The 20,776-nt window shown below is 31.7% G+C and overlaps 1 protein-coding gene across 1 annotated transcript in view; it reads right to left on the bottom strand.

The window, feature by feature from the left end:
• Window positions 1-18,687, bottom strand: part of LOC129949564 (unextended protein) — a 33,423-nt gene extending 14,736 nt beyond the window's left edge. The window contains exon 1 of the mRNA XM_056061107.1: window positions 18,304-18,687. Within this exon, the coding sequence (XP_055917082.1) occupies window positions 18,304-18,581 (278 nt within the window). The 5' untranslated portion in view covers window positions 18,582-18,687. The remainder of the gene's footprint in view (window positions 1-18,303) is intronic.
• Between the last annotated feature and the right edge of the window lie 2,089 nt (window positions 18,688-20,776).

Here is a 20,776-nt window from a genome sequence, read left to right as displayed (position 1 = left end):
TTATCAACAGAAGCACTTTCACCAGACAAAACTTTCCCAAGGATACTATGTCTGCTTTTAAATCTCGAGTCATTTCGACTTAGAGGATAGTTTTTGTAGGGAAAATTGAGGGGAATTCAAAAATATGGCAAAACAATTCGAGTTAGAGGGAAATTCGACTTAGAGGGAGTTTGACTTAGAGGGAGTCGACTGTAATTTGTACAATCACCTTTGCAGATTTATAAATGGAATTATCATCCAAAAATTCAAAAGGATACAAAGTTATCCCTTTACTATTAGTATTGTCTCTTAAATAGTTTAGGTACGACAATATATGTATGTATGTATATCAAACTACCCCATCTGTAAATGTACTACAAATTCGAGATAAAAATTATATCTAATCAAATAAATATCGCAAATTAAATGCCAACACATTTATATTAAATGCCATTGGATAATGATGCAGTGATTAAGATTATCAATAATCATGTTGATGAATTCATCTGAATCACGTTTTTGTAAATTAATGTGCAATAATATAACACATCCGAGCGTTGTCAAGAAAGTTATGGATACGTATAAAATTTTGCACTAGCAAGTGCAAAGGTGTTTTTTCGTTTTTAACTCAGAACAGAGTTTGAGTATGTCTAGAAGGCTCCAAGATGAGATTGATCAGAAAGCTCAAATTTATTCATGAAACATAATTTAGCATTAAACTAAAATATTTTAAAAACTAAAACAACAAATTATTATTTGTTGCAAATAAATAATATAAATTTATTATCTACAGAAAAAAAAAATCCTCTTAGAGTCGTTGATATCCATTTTTATTTGTTTGTGTCACACGAAACAAAATTAAAGCTAAATGAGGAAAGATTTTAACATTTCTCTAGCTCTGATTGAAAAAAGCAACCAAAGATGAGCGTTCTGATGTGCCTAAGCTAAAAAAAACCTAGCCTATACCATAGACACCAACAATTATCAAGGGTTTTTATTTTGTATAGCTAACAACATCTATGAATCGCTTATTTTTGAAACATGAAACTGGGCCAGCATTCTATTAAAAGGTCGACCCAGATTTTCAAGAAAACCATGGAATATGACAGAAACAGAATGAGTAGCATTAGGATTTTGAAAGTTATATTCAGCCATTATTAATGAATTAAGTAATTTAATTAGTTTATCTAACGCAATCATTTTTTTCTCAGGCATAGGAACAAATTTGTTATCATCAAATTTATAGGACAAAAATATAAGTTGGTGACTTTCTAGGTGAATAACTTGAAATTGTGGACCCGATTCTTTTGTTTCAAAAAGTTCGAAAAGCTTCTAAATGAACATAATAGCAAACTTTAAGTTGAAATAAATTGGGACTTAAAAACAATCATATTTAAGTGACCAGTAGAATGCATACAAATTATATTGTAACCGAAATGTCACAAGATGATGACAATGAAGTAACACTTCTGATGAATCAGATGCTCAGTACCTAACTGATAACTTTTAGCTTTTTAATTAGCAATAACACATACAGACATTTTCTATGACATTAAGCCTTTTAAAGTCTAGACTAGTCTCAATTATAGAGCAATTTAGTTCCTAAGCGGAACTGAATATAAATTAAATACATTATATGCTAGCAGTTTTGTTTATATCTAAAGTATACGGTTTTTCTTCTTGAAAAGTCAATAAACTACATACATAATTAATTTAATGAAGAGTCTAGTTGTTAATAGTGGCAATGGTTTCAATGGCGTAAAACATAAATATTTATAGTACAATAAGGAAATATTTTATAAGTAAACAAAAAAAGTCATACAAAATAATTTCTTGGCTTAGATTAGAAAAGGATCTTTTAGTTTCTTACAGAACCATTGAGGTGTAAGCTGAACAACTAATTTTAAAAAGCATAATCCTTTAATGTGATTCAAGATTGTAGATAATAATGACATAATTGTTCGTGACTTAAATAAGAAACATGAATTTCATTTTGACTGTTGTACTTATTAACAAGAATAGCTACAGTGTATTAATTTCATATTCGTACCCCTTAATAAAACTTTTAATGTTCTCCTGATCCTTAATGGCTTGATTTAGAACATTAATAACACCTGCAGGTTAAGTGTGTATTCATGGTTGATATATATTATCAAACTTTCTTAGTTGGTAGAAACCATTTACTAAGTAAATGCTAAAGGATAAAAACTACTGTAAAACTGGATCAATTTTGTATTCATAAGCTTAGTTCTAAGTAGCCAAGCAGCTTTAATTTCAATTGCATTTTCAATCAAATGTGTTTTGTCAATTTATGTGCTATTATTTAAAGTATTTTGAACTTATTTAGGATTTTTAAAAGCGTTTTGGACGATATGTCTCAAAATTTAACAACAATGGGAAGAAAAGCAAGGGAAACCTCTAAAGAACTTCGAGAACTCATCGTGAAATAAACAGATTTCATTTTTAGTTAATCGAGCTACATCAACGGTTCAAAGTGTTGTTAACCGGTTTGTCAAGAAAAAAAAAGTATTGAAAACTTGCTTCGCAATACGACAAGAAGTATTTTCAACACGTAGGACAAGAGGATAATTGTGCGTGAAATGAAAATAAATCCAAAGATAAGTGCACTCAAATTGGCACAGAACCTTCGCCAATCACTGGAAAAACAATTTTGCACTGAAACGTTGCGGAATTGTATACGGGAACATGGTTTCAACGGAAGAGTATCGCGCAAAAAAAAACCATTTATTAGTCATGTCAACAGACTTGAAACTGCTTGAATTCGCCAAAGAATACCAAGCAAAAGACTTTGACTTCTCGAAAACGGTTATTTTCACAAATGAGTCAAGATCAATATTCATTGCTCGGATGGCAGAAAAAGGGTTTGGCGCAAGCCAAATACTGAATATCTTCCGCAAAACACTCGAGGAACCGTTAAACATGGTGGTGGGTCGGTGATCGTGTGGGGTTGTTTTTCAGCAGCTTGAGTTGGGAAACTTCACATATTTGAAGGAATTATGGATCCCAAGAAGTACATCGATATCACGAAAACCAATTTAAAAGATAGTGCTGCACAAATGGGTCTAAAAAACAACTTTACTTTTTGTCAGGATAACGATGCAAAGCATAAGGTGAATGTAACCCTAATGTGGCTTCTCTTTAATTGCAGTAAGGTTTTGAAAACCCCCCCACAATCACCAGACATTAATCCGATAGAGAATTTATGGGACTAACTGGACCGCAAAATCCGCAAATGCACCATTAAGAAAAAACAAATTCTCTATGAATGGGCACAAATAATATCGGAAACAACTGAAAAATTGGTAAGGTCAATGCCAAGACGATTGAAAGCTGTAATTACTTTCAAAGGTTATGCCTCAAGATTTGTAAGTCAATTTTTTTTGACTGATTACAACAGGGTACGAATACAAAACTGACCCAGTATTACTGTAGTTTATTCTTTTCTTAATATTTTTCAAAAAATATAAATTGTACCAGCTATAACAATTCTATAAAACATACCAACAATGAACTAACGTAAATTGCACTTTGTTATTACTTTTGTATCTGAAGTCATTTTGGATGAGGAAAACATTCAAACTTTTTATTGAGGGGGTACGAATATGAAATTGATACACTGTACATGAATAAACGGTTGAAAAACATCGTATCAAAAATTATTTTATTTAGAAAAATTTTACTTTAATTGAATCTTGAACTAAATAAAAAGAATCCATATTTTCCACGTAGTTCCGCACAGAAAAAAAAACACAAATATAAGAAATATTTCGTTTAATAAGGAAACGTAAAACAATGAGATACGGATTACTCTTTACAATCCACACATAAGTTTAATATTTGGTATGCAAAATCTTTTTCTTGAGATGTCACAATGGTCGCATTCACAAAGCTAGTGGCTGCGACCGAGACACTTCCGTGTTTACATCAGCCCCAAGATTGGGTTTAAGTCTGGTGACTGTGCAGGCCACTCCATAACTTCCACACAATTATCCCGAAACCAATTTTTGGCCAATTTGCTGGTGTCTTTTGGGTCGTTGTCCTGTTGAAAGATCCAATTCAACGGCATATTTTCAGACGCATACGGCAACATCTCTTCCTGCAAAATTTTACATACAGGTGCTGATCCATTATACCTTTTATCCAGTATAAAGGACCAACACCGTAGTAAGAGAAACAGAACCATATCATAATGCTAGACCGCCATGTTTGATTGTTTTTGTCGTATATTTTGGGTTGAATTCAGCATGTTGCGGACTTCTCACGTATGACCGTGATTCTTTTCCACCAAACAAAACAATTTTGATCTCATCAGTCCAAAGAACATTCCTCCACTTCGTTATGGGCCATTCAACATGGGCTTGCGCGAATTGCATCCGTTTGGTGACATGTTTTTTTGTCAGGAGAGGTACCTTTCTTGAACTACGGGCATATAAACCGCTATTCCACACTTACTGTTACATTCAATACGACTTTCAGCTCGGTAGCTGGTAAAAACGGTTCCTTTTTGCTTTGTCTAATCAATCGCTTCACCATCAGAGTTTTTATAGTAAATGTTAAGGCATTGCGGATCTTTTGATTTGGAGTCAAAAATTACTCCTGGGTCTTTCTGACTATCAAGTCTCTGTAAAGAATCAAAACCAAGTTTGTATTCAAAACACAAGGGATTTAAAAACACTAAATAAAACCCATTTAATTTACACATTTTCCGCATCTTCAAGACATCTTATGCTGCTGAAGAGTTTAAGATCATCAGCATACAAAAGACATTTTGAGTGTAGAAGATATTACGGGAGGCCGTTCTTAAAAATAATGAAAAGGAGCGGTCCAAGATGGCTACCTTGTGGAACGCCGGGAAATGTCATTATTGCTTTAGAAAACACATTACCAATTTTAACATATTGTTTTCGCCCAACTAAGTACCGTTGAATCCATTTAGGAAGCGCAGAGTGAAATCCAAACAATTCAAGTTTTCTTATTAGAATATTATGTTGAACACGATCAAATACCTTTGAAAGATCGGTATAGATAGTGACAACTTGTAATCGTTTTTCGATACAGTGTAAAAATTGATAAGTTAGTTGCTGTCGATTTGCCACTCATAAATCCGTGTTGGAATCCAGAAATATAGTTCCTAACTAAAGAATATATTTTTTTTCACTATTGCTTCAAATAATTTAGGGACTAACTGTAGCTTAGCAATTGGTCTATATTTTTCGACAGACTTTTTAGATCTCAAACTAAATTTTTCAGACTTCTCCATCTACTATCTTTGATATGTTAATTTGTATACAACTTGGAACTATTTTTCTCACAAGAAATTAATAAATAAACTATTGAGCAACAAAGACGTAAGACGAATGAAAATTAAAAGGAGCCATTAAATTGTATTTATAGCAACAACCAAAGTCAAATCCAGCATAAGTAGGTTTAAAACTGATAACCTTCACAAGGTCAGACAAAATGTACCTACATTACATAACCGTAGTTAAAACTGTTTCCTAAGTTCACGAAGGGATGTGATGATATCTTTTTAAATGTTGTGGTATCTTTGAAAATCAACTTCACACAGGCAATCTTCTTCAAGCCACTCAACCTTCGTATAACAGCTTTGATGAGCCATCTACTACAAAAAAATGTGTCCTTTTTCCCCCAAATAATTTTGTTTTCATAAAAAAACATTAAAATAGATACAACCAATATGTATTAACTTCGTTTTAAGAAAACACACATGAAAACATTTGTTCATCAGTCATCACCTATGACATCATAGCCATACTTTTGATAGTTTGGCATTGAACAAAAAAAAGTTTATCCCTTATTTGTTTTGGTTTTAACATAATTAATCTATTTAATGCAATTTGTGAGTTCAATTAATGCGAGAATGCTCAAAAAATAAACTTTTGTCTGAAATAATTTTGTCTGTTTTCGTATTCCAAAACCTAAACATCTCGTTTTATTGATTGATTTTTTCATAAAAGTCTTTGAAAGAAAAGGCAAAGTAAATTACATCAATAAACTAAATTGGCAGTTTGTGAAATAGTGTGTATTTATTTTATGTTTATGCAATATTTTTTTCTGATTATCGAATTGACACAATCTAGATTAAAGTCAATTATAAAAAGCTTTCTGACACGTGAAATATTTGTACGAATTTTTAAAGAAACTGATAATGATTCCGAGCAATCAATCTTTGTATTCACTTTTTTTTGAACGATTTCCCCAACTTCTTCTTTGTTAAGGAAAAAATAGTAATTGTTCATTTTTGATAAGATTAATTTTCTATTTCTGGATTTAAGAATAATTAACGCTCATACATATGTATGTGCATATGTATATCTGTTCATAAATATTCGGAGAGTCTCTATTTTAAGGTGTGCTTTAAAATGTTGCTCAATAAACATAAAATCAAATAATTAAGATTAGTTTTCTACGTTCTTCTAAAACAACACTTTTTCCATGTACTTTTTCGAAAAACCAATTCTTGTACTAAAATTGTTCTCGAAATGTTTTATTTATGGTTATGGAGTAAATAAAACATGCGTAGTTTTTTAAATAACCCGTGCAGCAAATACTGTTAGTTTGATGGTCTTTAAAAGCCATCATTACTAAGAAAGAAACAGAAATGTTTTTCATGAAATATGCGAAGTATAGAAACTTAGGGTTTCAAACGCCTATTGGGTTTTGCAGAAACTGTTAGGTCACACGAAAACCAAAAATTTTACAAGAACGCATTTGCAGATTTGATTTGCTTATGAAATACATATAAGGAATATGAAATATTTGATATGTACGATTTTAAGTTCATTAGGTATGTACACTTAGCCCCAAGTGAAGATGGGATACCCTAAGAATATTTCAAAAAAGCAACCCATGCTTTTCATAACCATCTACATCTAAGATTTTTGATAATGCTGATGTGCCGTCCTCTTTTAAAAAATCGATAACTTTTCCAATCCATAAGAAAGGTGATCTAAATGCAGTTGAAAACTACTGAGGCATATCCTTTATGAATGTCATTGCGAAGATATTTTGTTCTGTTCTCATTAACAGGCTTGAAAATTGGGTGGCTGTAAACAACATTCTAACAGAGGTTCAAGCAGGCTTTAGAAAGATCTATTCGACGGTTGACCATATATTTACTTTAACATCAATAGTAAAAGCATTTCAAGCCAGAAACAAAAAACTATACACATTGTTTGTAGATTTTAAAGCTGCATTTCCAAATAATCCGTTATTTGTACACAGATACTGAAGTTGCAGTCTGGGATGGCAAAACATATTCAAAACCCTTTAAATCACTTACTGGAGTAAAGCAGGGATGTCTACTCTACTCAGTGCTCTTCTATTTGCTCTTTTTATTAATGATATAGCTACGCAAATTCCAGGAGGGGTATCGTAATAAATGTATTACTCTACGCTGATGACCTTCTTTTGTTATCCGAATCAGCAAAAACCCTGCAATTGATTGTAAATCGTCCTTCGGACTATTGTGCCAAGTGGGGTCAAGTCATCAACACAGACAAAACGAAAGTAATTGTCTTTTCGCTTTCCAATCGGAGTGAAGTTAGGAACACCTGGATACTTAATGGAAGTCGTTTAGAAATATCAAAAGAATACAAAATTTGGGAGTTTTACTAAATCCAACCCCGGATTATAGAAAGCACCTTGTATAGAAAAAGCAAAAACTTCACAAAGCTTAATTAATGTAACTTGGAAGAAGACTCTCTCTAACGATCACATAAAACTTTCAACAAAATATAATATTTTCAATGCAGTCGTGAAATCTTCGTGAAAAGTTTCAAAGAAATTTCTTAAAGAAAATATTCAATATTCTCTTAACAGCACCAAACTATTCAATTTATTTGGAAACAGGCCTGCCAAAACTTTTTACTTTCAGTCTAAAGTTACAGGCTGATTATTTAATTAAAGTGCCTGGTCTATGGAAAACTCGGTTATGTAAGATAATGATGGTCTACGAAATTCGGAATTTTGGGGAAATGTCTTCCTTTACTGTGAATCAAATTTTGTGGCAAATATGGCTTATTTGGTGCTTTTGTTGATGGCCCGGAATGTAAATAAGTCCTCGGTTTGGTTTTGACAAATGAAAGTAGATTGCGTTTTTTCTTGCTTTCAAACAATGGAGTCGCCAAGCATTTACCACCCTTGAGTTGACCCTTTATTTTGATTCTGTAATTGTTCACAAATTGGTCATGAAAATCGACCCCACCCATACACTTGTTGTATGCCACAAATGGTTTTGGCTGTGGAATGATTACGCTCTATTTTACTACTGCTGACCATCGTTTGACTCTTCCAAGAGGTTCAAGGGTGTCGTAGTTTGTTGCAACTGTAACAACAGCATTATTTTTCCACCGCGCAAACAAAATATTATTTTTTTTGTCTAACTTGTGATAAAAGTAACCACGATTGGCCTTCATTACCGTCTTCAAGGATTTCAATGGACATTTTTTTGTTCTATTGTCACGAACCGTACCTGTTGCGCGAAATCCTTTTTTGCGTAACGTAGCCATAAAGTCATGGCTGGTAAAATGTCAAAAAAAACGATGTGGTCACTTGGCCTTTTTACTACTTCCAGTAAATAAAGCACCACTCGAGATTCAAGTGGTAAATACTTAGTGCTTGGAATTACATTTTTGGCACCGCAATTTATGTCAAAGTTATAGCAATATCCATGGCTACTGCACAACATCCACTTCTTATAGCCAAAACGGACAGGCTTTCCACGGATAAACTGCTTTGCGGAATGGTGACCAAAGTATTTGATCATAGCCTCAACAATCTATAGTTTGTCATGAAAAAAACCCAATTTTAATAGTTATTGCAAATGATTTTTATCAATGGTCAAACCTTCGCCATTTTATCGCTCTTATCAAAGCATGCATTGTTGGCCAAATGTATAAAACACTTGATTTCCTGGAAGCGATTGTGTCTTCGTCTAGGCACCAATAAAAATTTTCTTGGGGCAATGAATGATATCCTGAGAAAAGCATTATGCCAACAAATTTTCTCAGATCTTCTTTTGTAAACATGAACGTGTGACAGTTTTGGTCCAGTGCATATATTTGGCTCTGCTCAACAATAAAGTTCATTACCTCATCATTGAAAAAATGTTCAAAGATTTGAACTTCGTTTATTATTTTGAAACTCACCCCTCGCTGAGCTTTCATTCCTTAGCCAAGCAAGTGTCTTCACTGGCAAATTCATCAGTGAGTTTCAACCCCTACTGCTCCTGGTATGTCAACAGGAATATGGGAATCAAGCAAGTCATCCTCACATAAATCTTCCTCGTCCATTTGTATATCAACATCCGGTGGAATGACCACCACTACATCTTCTTCATTACCATCCTCTGGAATATCATCAACAGCCATGGAGATATTTGCGTAGCGCCTACCATAAAAACTTTTGCAGTTTATTGATGAAAAAGCCATTTCTCTGCAAATTCCGCGAGAAAAAAAATTAGCACGGTTTTGGCCAGTGTACTCAATTGAGTACACCACTTTTGTAGACCTTACCAGGAGCAAAAACAATTTTCGTAATGTGAATTATTTATAATGTTGATCCTTGGTAAAAAATGTATTTAACAGATCTGGTAATTCAGAAATTACCAGATCTTCAAGAAAGAACTACTTCCAAGATTCTTTCTCCTATAAAGATATTTCCCTAATTTTTAAATTAAGATGCGAACTTCTACATTTAAATGGAAAACCAAACAATGGAAACTTTGACCAATTTTGCAATGTATGTAACTTGAAAGCTAAAGAAGATTACTTTCATTTCATCAGTGTGTGTCCAATTTTTAACCAGCAAAGAAGAGTATGCTTTGGTGAACCATCCCTATCAGTACAGGAAACGATTGACATTTCAATTGTATACTTAAATATTTTAAAGTTACCAATCGAGCTGACGGCTAAGCCCATGCTTAAAAATTCATAAAAGCTTTTGAAAAAATGTATAATGATTACTTGCAAGAAATGAATATTTGAATTGAATTGAATAGTATATATTTTATCTCGAATCATCAAAGAGAAAGCTGCTGTACGGAGCCTTTTTGAACTATGTGCTGTGTACATTAGTTATTTTGAAAGTTTTAAAATCTGTTTCCTATTAAAAATTCGACATTTAAGCGTAGAGAAATATGATTGTTTGTATAAGTGGACGCAACTTCATGTCCCTTTTAAACATAATTTAAGTTTTAAGACATGATGTATAAGATTAGATGAAATTAAAAAATAAATTCATATTTTGCATGTGCTTTGTTTATTTAGTGTTATTTGGAATAACATTTTCGTTGTTGAAAAATAATAATATAATAATAATAAATAATAAAATATTGAACGTTACACCCTTATATAACATTGCTATAATTTAACATTAAGAACGAAATAAGTTAGTATTTTAATTTAAAAATAATAATAATTTGTAGATGAACTGTTTTACCTCAAAGATCCATAGAATGCTAACATAATTTTGTTAGTGATTTCCACAAAAAAAAACTCTATAATTCTTTAATTATTACAAGACATTTATTTTATATTATTTAATAAATGTACAACGTTTTTTCTTCTTATTTTATATATGTTAATATTATATTCAAATCTATTTTGAGAATCATTCATAATTTTTTTTCAAATGTGAATTCAAATATATGCACACACACTTAAGCTATAACAAATACAAACTCGAAAACATTTTATTTACGTATTTGAGTTAAACAAAAATATTTATATTTTAAATGCAATTTTCTACTTTCACTTTCAATAATGTTTTTCTCTCAGAAAACGTATTCATAGTTTTAGCGTAAGTACAATAAATACATACATATGTAAGTTTTTATATAGGTACATATGTATATGTTTAAGTTTATATACTTTCGGACATTGATCGTATTCAGTTGGGGTTAACTTTATAAACAAAACACGCAGATACATTAAACATTAAATATATGACGGTACTTTTTACATACAAATGCGAATCTTCAAGGTTTTCGAAACAGCATGCAGTAAATTAAAATATTTAAATCCTATCGAAATGACCTATTCCACTTAATGTTTGTCTCTTGAAAGAGCTTTTACGTTTAGAACGTTACATACTGTGAGACATAAAATTTATTTGTATGTTTTTTTGTTGAGCCATTTTGGCGGTTGATATATATTTTCGTATTTCAGTTCATATGAGGTATATATATAGATTCTTATAAATTACATTTTTTTAGGTACCAATCAACCTCAAAACAAAAAAATTGGTTGGATTTTTGTTTTTCAAATGATTAGATCCAATATTAGGACAAATTATGTTTGTAAAATTAATAGATTTCAAGGTTTTGTTTCATTTTAAGGAATATAAAAACTTATACTAAAGGATATGCTTGTCACATTTATGTGTTAAAAGTTTAGTTATGAATATTAGAAAATATTATTATCAATAAGTCCAAAAGTTTAGTTATGAATATTTGAAAACATTATTATCTACTTATCTTAGCTACAAGAAACTATATTAGATAGCATTTGTGTGGTTTTGATGCGTACGACAAATAGAAATAAAAAAGTCTGTAAGGATATTAGGACAACGTAAAAAGCCTCAATTTGAGTTTTTTTATGCTTGCAGTGTGCACCTCAACTTCAATTTAAGTTCTTTTATGAAATATAGATATTTATTTAGTCTGTATTGGGAGTTAATCTACTGCACTTTTTTCAAACCAATGTTTACTCTAATGTATTAAATGAATGCTCATGTCTACCATTTGGAAATACTTTTGTTGGAAATGCAATTCTTAATTAGTGCCAGAAGGGGCGAGTGTGATCTATGATTTATGTACATACTTATGTCGGAAGATATTAAAAATGTATGGATAGGTAGCCACATTTTAAAGCGATTTTTATTCAATTCAGAATAATGCACATTCAAAATGCACTACTTATTTTAAAAAAGCTCTCCTATTAGGCATATATTGATAATTTTAATCGGAGAGATTATCCAACATTTTTTTAATAAAGATATTTATCAATATAACAGCAAGAAACAAGCTTTTAAATCGTAGAATATTTTGACAACAACATTGGTTTATTAATAAGCTTATTGATAACAGCTAATTTCAAATTTGTAACTCTGATTACTTACACCGACAAATATCTGGCCTGTGAGAAGGTCGCGCTCAGTACTTCCATTAATAAAAATATTTTTATAAATTTTTGTACCCACTTTTTGAAATTGTGTTTCCAAAAATCAAAAGTAACTTGGAAGTGTTGTTGCATTATTTTAAACATAAAATAAACATTAAAGAAGAATTGATTCGAAAATGAATCTGCCAAATTCAAGCCTATTAAACTTAAAAATATATCATAGTATTTCTTGTCGGTAATCAAATTCAAAATTAATATTTTTTATGAATTGAAGAAACTATTCTCAAAGTACATGCATACATATATACAATCTAAGTTTTAATGGTCGTCGACAGCTGGGGTGGAATCGGCTAAGGTGATTGTTGATAAATGACAATCAAAATGATCGGATTTGATCTACATAAGGTGATAGGCAAATTGATACCTAAAAAGCTATCACATACAAATGTGATAGTCGTTTTCAAACAAATTTGTTTATCCCGAATTGAGCTACCAGACGCTTACACAAACGACTGGAAAATTTTCTTAGTTCACTTTGTTTCTTTTAAAAAACACATTCCTGTTGCTTACGACATTCGAATAAGAGCAAGAAAAGTAAGAATTTTATTCAAAATCAGCCAATTTGAAACTTTTATTTAGATATTTTATAAGAATCAATTTAAAATTTCACCAAGGCAACAACGAATTTTGACAATTTGAATCTGAAATTGTTCAATCGAATTGAATTGAGTTGAATCATCTTACACAGACGGAATAAAAATGATAGTCAATTTGACTATCAAAAATTTGAAAGTCAACAATCACCTTAGCCCATTCCACCCCTGTATTACTTTCGTATTAAAAATATCTTGTTAAGATGGTAATTTTTGATTATTATTAGCACTAAAGAAAAGACCAACATTTTTTGTTTTCCAAGAAAACAGGGGCCCTAATCTGTAATGCGTTTCGAAAGCAAATATTTTCGAAAACGAATATTTTGTACTCTCTATTTCTAATGCGGATAAGAAATCTAGTACTTACGGAATGACGTTTCCAAATGTCATTAGCGTTCGAAAACGAAAATTTTGTTTTTACACCGAGAGAGGCAACGAATTGCAATTCGTGATTCGTGAAATGATAATTTTATTCAAAATTTAAGCAAATAAATTCCATTACAGGGAATCATCAGTGAAAAATGTGCATACCAAACAAAAGCAATTTGAAATTATGGTGGAATTCGTATGACTTGAAGGAAAAAAGTATACCTTGGCAAAAAACGAATTTCAACTCAAAAAAACGAAATGACTATGAAAAAAATCAGTTTAAAATTTCTAAGCTTGAATTAAAAAGAGAGATGTGGCAATTGCAAAGCAGTGAAGTGTAAAAATCGTCATTACGATAATTCTCAAGTGACAAATCTCTTAAGAAATACTTCGAGACTCGGCCAATCTATATAAAAAGTACTAGATGATTGTTTTAATCGATTTGAAAATTTTAGAGTACGAATTCATAAACGAATCGAATATCAGATTCGAATTGGCTTTCGAAACGCATTACAGAGTAGGTCCACAGCAGATTCCAGCCAGCAGTAATATTCTCAAACTTAAATTTTGTTTCCGATATTTGAGGCCATGAGTTCTATTTTGTCCAAAATTCCGCCCAATCGCAGTTTTAGGGCTCTGACGGATTTTGATTTCTAGTCTTCGGTTTTTGTGCGTTGAGATAAAAAATCAAGTTTTAAATTTTCAACTCAACTTAAATATCAAATTGAATATATGATTGAGTCCGGCGATAATGGTTCTAAATATAGTAATCTTTTTATCTTGAAAGTGATAACATTTTAGGTCACCGAAAAATTATAAGGGTTTGTGTCCTTTTAAAAGCTTTTCCATATAATACGATTTAAAAAAATATTACTTATTTCTTATTATAAATACTAATATAAGATTCATAAAATAATAGAGCGAATAAAATTTCACTCCAAATTTGTCCAATTTTCAAAAATTGCAAGCCATAGTACTTTTTCACTGTTCTTTTTCAATTAGATCTGGACTATTGAAACGAGAGCTAGTGAACAATTGAAACTTTATATGTTACTAGCGGCCCGTCCCGGCTTCGCAAGGGTAGACATAAATAGGTACAGATATTTAAGTTATAAGTATGCTAAATAAAATGACCATGAATTACTAAAATAGAAAAAAATTGTATGCTTATCTTAAAGCCTCCCTGTTCACTACATTGGCTGTGGTATTTGTAGGCGGCAGCAAAACGTATTGATTTTCAGTAGATCCTACTCGAGAAAGTGCGACATACAATTGCCCGTGGGAAAAACACTCTTTCCTTAAGTCTATACCAATTACGGAAAAATGTTGTCCCTGATATTTATTTATTGTTAGTGCAAATGATATTTTTAAAGGAAACTGCAACTTTTTTAAATATATGGGCCAATCAGTTCGTATCATCGGGATCCGCGGAACATGAGCGAGCTGACCAGCCGAGGGACCCGTAATGATAGTTACTACAATTACATTATCTGTTAATTCTTTGATCAATAGCCTGCTGTTACTCAGTGATACTGTAGCTTTCTAATGAAAGAAGAATTATTAATATCGGTCCAATACTTTTTGAGTTCATTCGTTACATAAAAAAATACAAATCTTTCCTCTTTATAATATTAGTGTAGATATCAATACATTCGAAGAAACATTTGTTTACATTATTAATGGTCCCAATTTTCGGACTTCGGTACAATTCTAATACCTTTGTTACAAGAGAAGATTGAGGAATCGAATTGAGATTTCGATCCAGGTAAATGTATGGTGGCACTGAATCGAGGAATCGAATTCAAATGGATTCGAAATGACATTTGGGTTTTATTTGTGTGTATAACATTGGTCGCATTCACAAAGATAGTGGAGAATGATTTTGACGTTTCAGAATCAGCTGCTCGGTAAAGACACACGGATTCAAAATGAAATTAATCGTTCAGTAATTAAATACAAATATAAATCATTCAAATTGTGTTTTAAATTTGATTTTATTGAATTTCAAAACACAAAATATAAATTAAAGTTATCAAATCAAAAATGTTTCTTATTTTATAATGTTTGTTTGATTGGGCTTTAATGATCAATATTCTTGATGCAATTAATAAAAAACTAATTCATCTTCTGTTACCCGACGTTCTTATTTTATATATTTGCATTTGCCCTGATTCAATTCGGATTTAATTCTCCTTGTAAACGCGGTAAAAACTTATCGCAAAAACACAAGCAAAACCTCACACATCAATAACTCGATTCCCCGATTCAGGTTTACAAACAAATTTTCGATTCGATTCACCTCTTTCAGTGGGATCAGATCGAGTAATCCTATTTCGATCCGACCCAGGTCTATACGGCGCTAAATCCTGATTCAATTCTCCTTGTAAACGCGGTAATAAGGGACTTGAAAGTCAGGCAAGTTTCTGGTATCTAATTGGCCAGCTGCCAAAAAATTACCTTCCAATTAAGGCAACTTAAATGGAAACTTGACTGGAAAGTTAGTAAAGAAAAATCTCCCTAAGGCACGACCAACAAATGAAAGAATATACGTCGATTTTGACATTTCTTTCACATGAGAGTTTTTAATTCATCGCGAATGAAGTTTGACTTTGACCACCGAAACCAAAATAAGAACGATTTTTTTAGGGTACGTACGCGCGATTATTGTATTCGTTGCGAGTGTGTATAATGTGAAACCCGAATAAACTTTGACAGTTCGTATCAACTACAATTTTTTTCGCGACGATTAAATTTGTTTTCTTAAATTTATTAATATATGATATTGAAAAGTTAAAGTATGCATCATAAATCAAACTATATTGCTATCGTTTTGTTAAGAATTTGTGCAGAAATATGTCTTCAAACGTATATAAACTCATATTTTGTAATCCATTCCGCGCTCATGTAAATGTTGCTTAATTATTTAAGTCAAGTCTACTTCAATCAAAATGACAGTTGATAATGCTTTTTCATTCAACTGAAAGCTGAACTTTATTACTCTATGATTTATTTATTTTCTGCACAGCTTCATGTAATCCTTTTTGTTCCTTGTCAATTTGGAAAAGAAATAACTAATAATTCTTTACAATACAAAATACAAATCGCGATGAACTTGTAGCTTGCCTGAGGAGTGCCTTGTAGACAATAATTTTGTTGGTACCTACTTTTTGTACTATGAACTTAACGTAGAGGTTTGTGAAGTAAAGTTCTGAATTTTAAATGCATTACACTTGAAAAACTAACTAGTCGCCTTGAAGTTGACTGCAAATGAATTCCCTTTTGTTGCCTGAACCTGCCAATTGTATTCACGATATCCTTTAACGCTTTAAATTCTTCAGCATAAAAAAAAATCCTTGTCGTCGGCTTACTGTTGACATGTAATTTGTTTTTAGTAAAAGTTTGACAATAGTTTTAAAATACTCTTTTGTATTTTAAATTACAATTATTAGTATATATTATTATATTATAAGAGCGTTTTTATTTTTACCACAAAAGTTATCGTAAATATATAGGTACTGTAATCTTGACGTTAAAGTGTGTTTTATTTTTTGACCCTAATGACATGTCCAAGAATGAATTTAGATTTTTTTATTCAACAAATATTTGAAGTTAGTATTTTTGCTTCTTATGAAAATTAGTGTTTTCATTTGATTGGCATGTTTAAGGAACCAATTTTTTATTTTCACTCACTAGATTTGCCTTAATTTCTTTCTTTTACTGGCAAATATTTGCTGCTATATAATTTGTGCAGCTATTTGAACAAACTAAACACTTATAGACTCGACTTTATTTTTGTTTTGTTTTTAAATAAGCACGATGTTTTTTTTTGTTCAAATGTATGTATGTACATATATATATTCGGCCATTGATCGTAGACGGGCACTGTCAACTTCATACGCAACCAGACACAGACATAACAATAAATCACTTGTTTTTTTTATCTTAAATATATATCTACATGAGTAAAGATAGCATAAGTTTGTACAATTATTTTATTCGGAATTAGGTTTATATCTTCTTTGAATTTTGCAAATGTTCAAGGTTTTTTTCTAAACAATATATCGTAAGGTGTAATTTCGACAAAAAGGAATGACCTATTTCATTGAGTATTTTGAGCTCAAAAAGAACTTTCATGTTGATTTATGAGAATATTTACAAAAGTGTTTGTTTAGTCTGCACAGTAGGCCTATTTCTCCTTCTTTAATCGTGCCAAATAATGTTCATTCTAATTGGATCCTTAATGCCAATCAGAATGATCTAATCCAACTGGATTGTTTTTTTTTTTACAAAAAATAAGAAGAACAACAAAAACAAAAGTAAAAGCAAAAAAGCCACCAGAAATTCTTATTTTGTTTTGAAGGAAACGTTTAGATGAAGATTAATAAACATAAAATATAACGTATCTGCAAAGTATAATTTTAAAAAATTATATTTTATACGTCTATATATATGCCACTCACGGCCGGGGCTATTAATAGTTATTGGGCAGAGCCATGTTCACATATTTTTTGCAATTATTAATGTGTTTCTTTTTTTATAATTTTAGCCAGACGGTTTTTTTGTTCATTTATTTTTTTTTTGTATTTAATTTGTGTGACTATTTTTTTGTCTCAAAAAAAAAAAAATCGATAAAAGTAATAATTTGAAAAACAATTTACTACCATCCACAGAGTGTTAATTAAATTAAGAGGACTTTTCGGTTTCTTTTTTTGGAGATGACTCAATCGGCTGATAAGGATTGCTAACCATTATTAGTCATCCCCACCAGTAAATCCTTCTCAATGGAACGATAGTATTCAATAATCATCTAAAATTGGATAAATTATCGTCGTGGTGCTTGTAGTTAGACAAGTATACTTTTTGTCAAGTTTTCGATAACTTTGGTTGTCGAGAAGATTTAGGCCTCAATTCCATCAAAGATAAGATTACGCTCCTGATAAAAGAATTTATGCCTCGTTCCTAATGCGAAATTCGCAATAAATACATATATATGTGCGTATATATATACCTATGAAAGCAGAGACTGATATACCCACCTTCAAACATGTATATTTTTCTGAGGTTATTGCAATAAAGTTAGAAAGAAGCACACAAGTCAGCTCCAGTCGTAAAAAATCTCAATCTCAATCTCAACTTACCCGACATATTCATCGACTTCGACATCATTTTGATTATTGTGGCTTTCTTTATCAGACAATTGAGGGAAAGAATTAAAGTCACTATTTTGCAACAAACTTCTTCTAGCCGATATAAATGAAGAATAACATAATACGGATGGGCAAAAGAAATGTATGATTAACATAAACACTATTAATACACGAGGTGGAGAAATTTTTTTCCATTTCACATAACATGAAGAGATTTTGGTTTTTGATAATTTACTAGTCCGATGATTTGATTTAACAATGGCACCCATAATACTGAATATATTAAAGGAAATTAACTCTTTTAAATAGTCAACAATAACATGCTACAACCAACAGCTAAACGTTGAATAAATTCTCAAATTTATGGTTGATGGCTCAATGTGTCAAAAAGTTTTGCTTTTTGATAGCGAAAAAAAGGAACTGTTTCATTTCTGACTTAAGTGTTCAGGTGAGCAATGGGACAGTTTATAAATCTGAGTACTACTTTTGCTCTAGGGTTACTGAAAAAAGGTTGACTAATTCCAAAGTATTTTTTGACATTTTTTCAAATGGCATTTCGAAATTTTGTATAAAATATCAAATAAGTACTTTCAGAAATGTGTGCTGAATTTCTATTTCTTGAGAACAGAGATTTCATAAATCGATTTTTCATTTATTCTCAAATGGCAATTCAAGGATAAACATGAGAAGTTGACCAAAGTCAATTTCTATGGAAATGCGGAAGCCCATCAGGATCCAAATGAATATTTTAAAATTGATTTCATGAAGATGTGCAATTTCTCACTCTGTATATGGAAAACAATAGACCAACACTTAATTTTTTTTATTTAACAATAAGAGTGAAATACATTTTTTATCAATATCGACTAAAATGAGCTTGTGAGCTCACTTCTACTTCACTTTCAAAGTAGGTGGGTGTAAGTTACTTACTTTAGTTGGCGCTACAGCGCATTGTGCTCCTGGGCCTCAAGTAATAACTTTCGCCAGCTTACTCAATCTCTAGCTTGCTGCCTCCAGTTTCGAATACCAAGTTGACGTGCATCGGTCTCAACTTGATCACTCCACCGGAGATAAGGCCTGCCTCGGCTTCTTGTTCCCTCAGGCTTGGCGTTGGATAACTCTTTTTTTGTTTGCGGGGGGGGTCAACATTATCAGTCCGTTCATCTGAGGTTCTTACTTGTGTTTTCATCACACTTTGAAATTTCCTTTTATAGCCGGCTTGTGAGGCCTGCGCATCACTGAGATCGTTAGAGATGGTTCTTCAGTGCGATATCTGGTCTTTTGCTCCTACTTCCTGAGATGGTAACTCAGGTGACACAGATCTGGATCCAACGTTCGTCGTTAGTTCTCCTTTCGGCTATTTCGGGAACCACTAGGAGGTGACCGATTTTGCACCACCGATAGGTGTAAGTTACTTCCACTAAAAAATGCAACTTGAATTAATATTTCAACCTTCTACAGTGCTTTCATTTTTCGAAAATGTTGCATGTGCGCGCCTAGCCTTAAGGTTGGTTTACGGTATCTGCATCCAAATAATAAAGAAAAGTAAAAGGAGTCAGATATATATGTCAAAGTGGAAGAGAATACACCAATGGGAACTGCTTTTAGTTCCTATAAAACATTATTTTTGAAAGTACAGTGTTGCCACAAGCCTTTTTGAAAGAGTAATGAAATAAATTAAAAACCTGAGAGAAGCTATATAAATATTTTCGGACAACAAATAAAGAAAAAAGGGGGCTATAATTTGCCAAACAGTGTTTTCCCAATCTCAAAGTAATAGTAAAAAGCTATTTATAAGTCTTTATATAGTGAAAACGCATTTAAATTCGAAAAAATATCCCACTATTGTAAGAAACATATTGTACACTTCAAAATTTTCAAAAAGTAGTTTAGCTTATAGCAATCGGCAAACTATTAAGTTATTATTAACACGCTTTGATGGAGAAATTGCATTTTTTAGAAGCAGAATATAATTTTTATAGGGAATTAGGAATCATAAGGATCATACCAAGGAAGTCCCTTTAGGCAAATTGATTGAAATTATGTTGAATTGATTCTATTGTTTCCCATGAGTTTCGTAATAGGGAGTCCATACCTGCGAAGCATATTCAAGATGAAGACGAACATGACAATTGTCCAAAAGGTAACATAGAGATCATGGAACTCCTTTGCCCACCGTTTTATAAAGCCAAGCATAGAACTTGCTTTATTTAAAGTAAAATTAGTGCGATGTGTAAATTCTAAGTGAACGACAGAGTTTTTGCTGTGATATACAATAATCATGTACACTACCAATTCGTTTTTTAGTTAAAGTTATCGTCTAGAATTTTGAAGGGTTGAGGGTAAGGCTATTTTTGCCACAGCAAAATGTGACTCTATCAATGTCGGTTTGTAAAAGAATACGATCATGGGTGGACTTTGTTATCTTAAAAATGTTTAGGTCATCAGCTTCAATTCAATTAAA

Source organism: Eupeodes corollae, chromosome 3 (assembly GCF_945859685.1).
Source record: "Eupeodes corollae chromosome 3, idEupCoro1.1, whole genome shotgun sequence".
Taxonomy (NCBI): Eukaryota; Metazoa; Arthropoda; class Insecta; order Diptera; family Syrphidae; genus Eupeodes; species Eupeodes corollae.
Note: the sequence above shows the minus strand (reverse complement) of the source record. Positions and strands in the feature narration are given on the sequence as shown.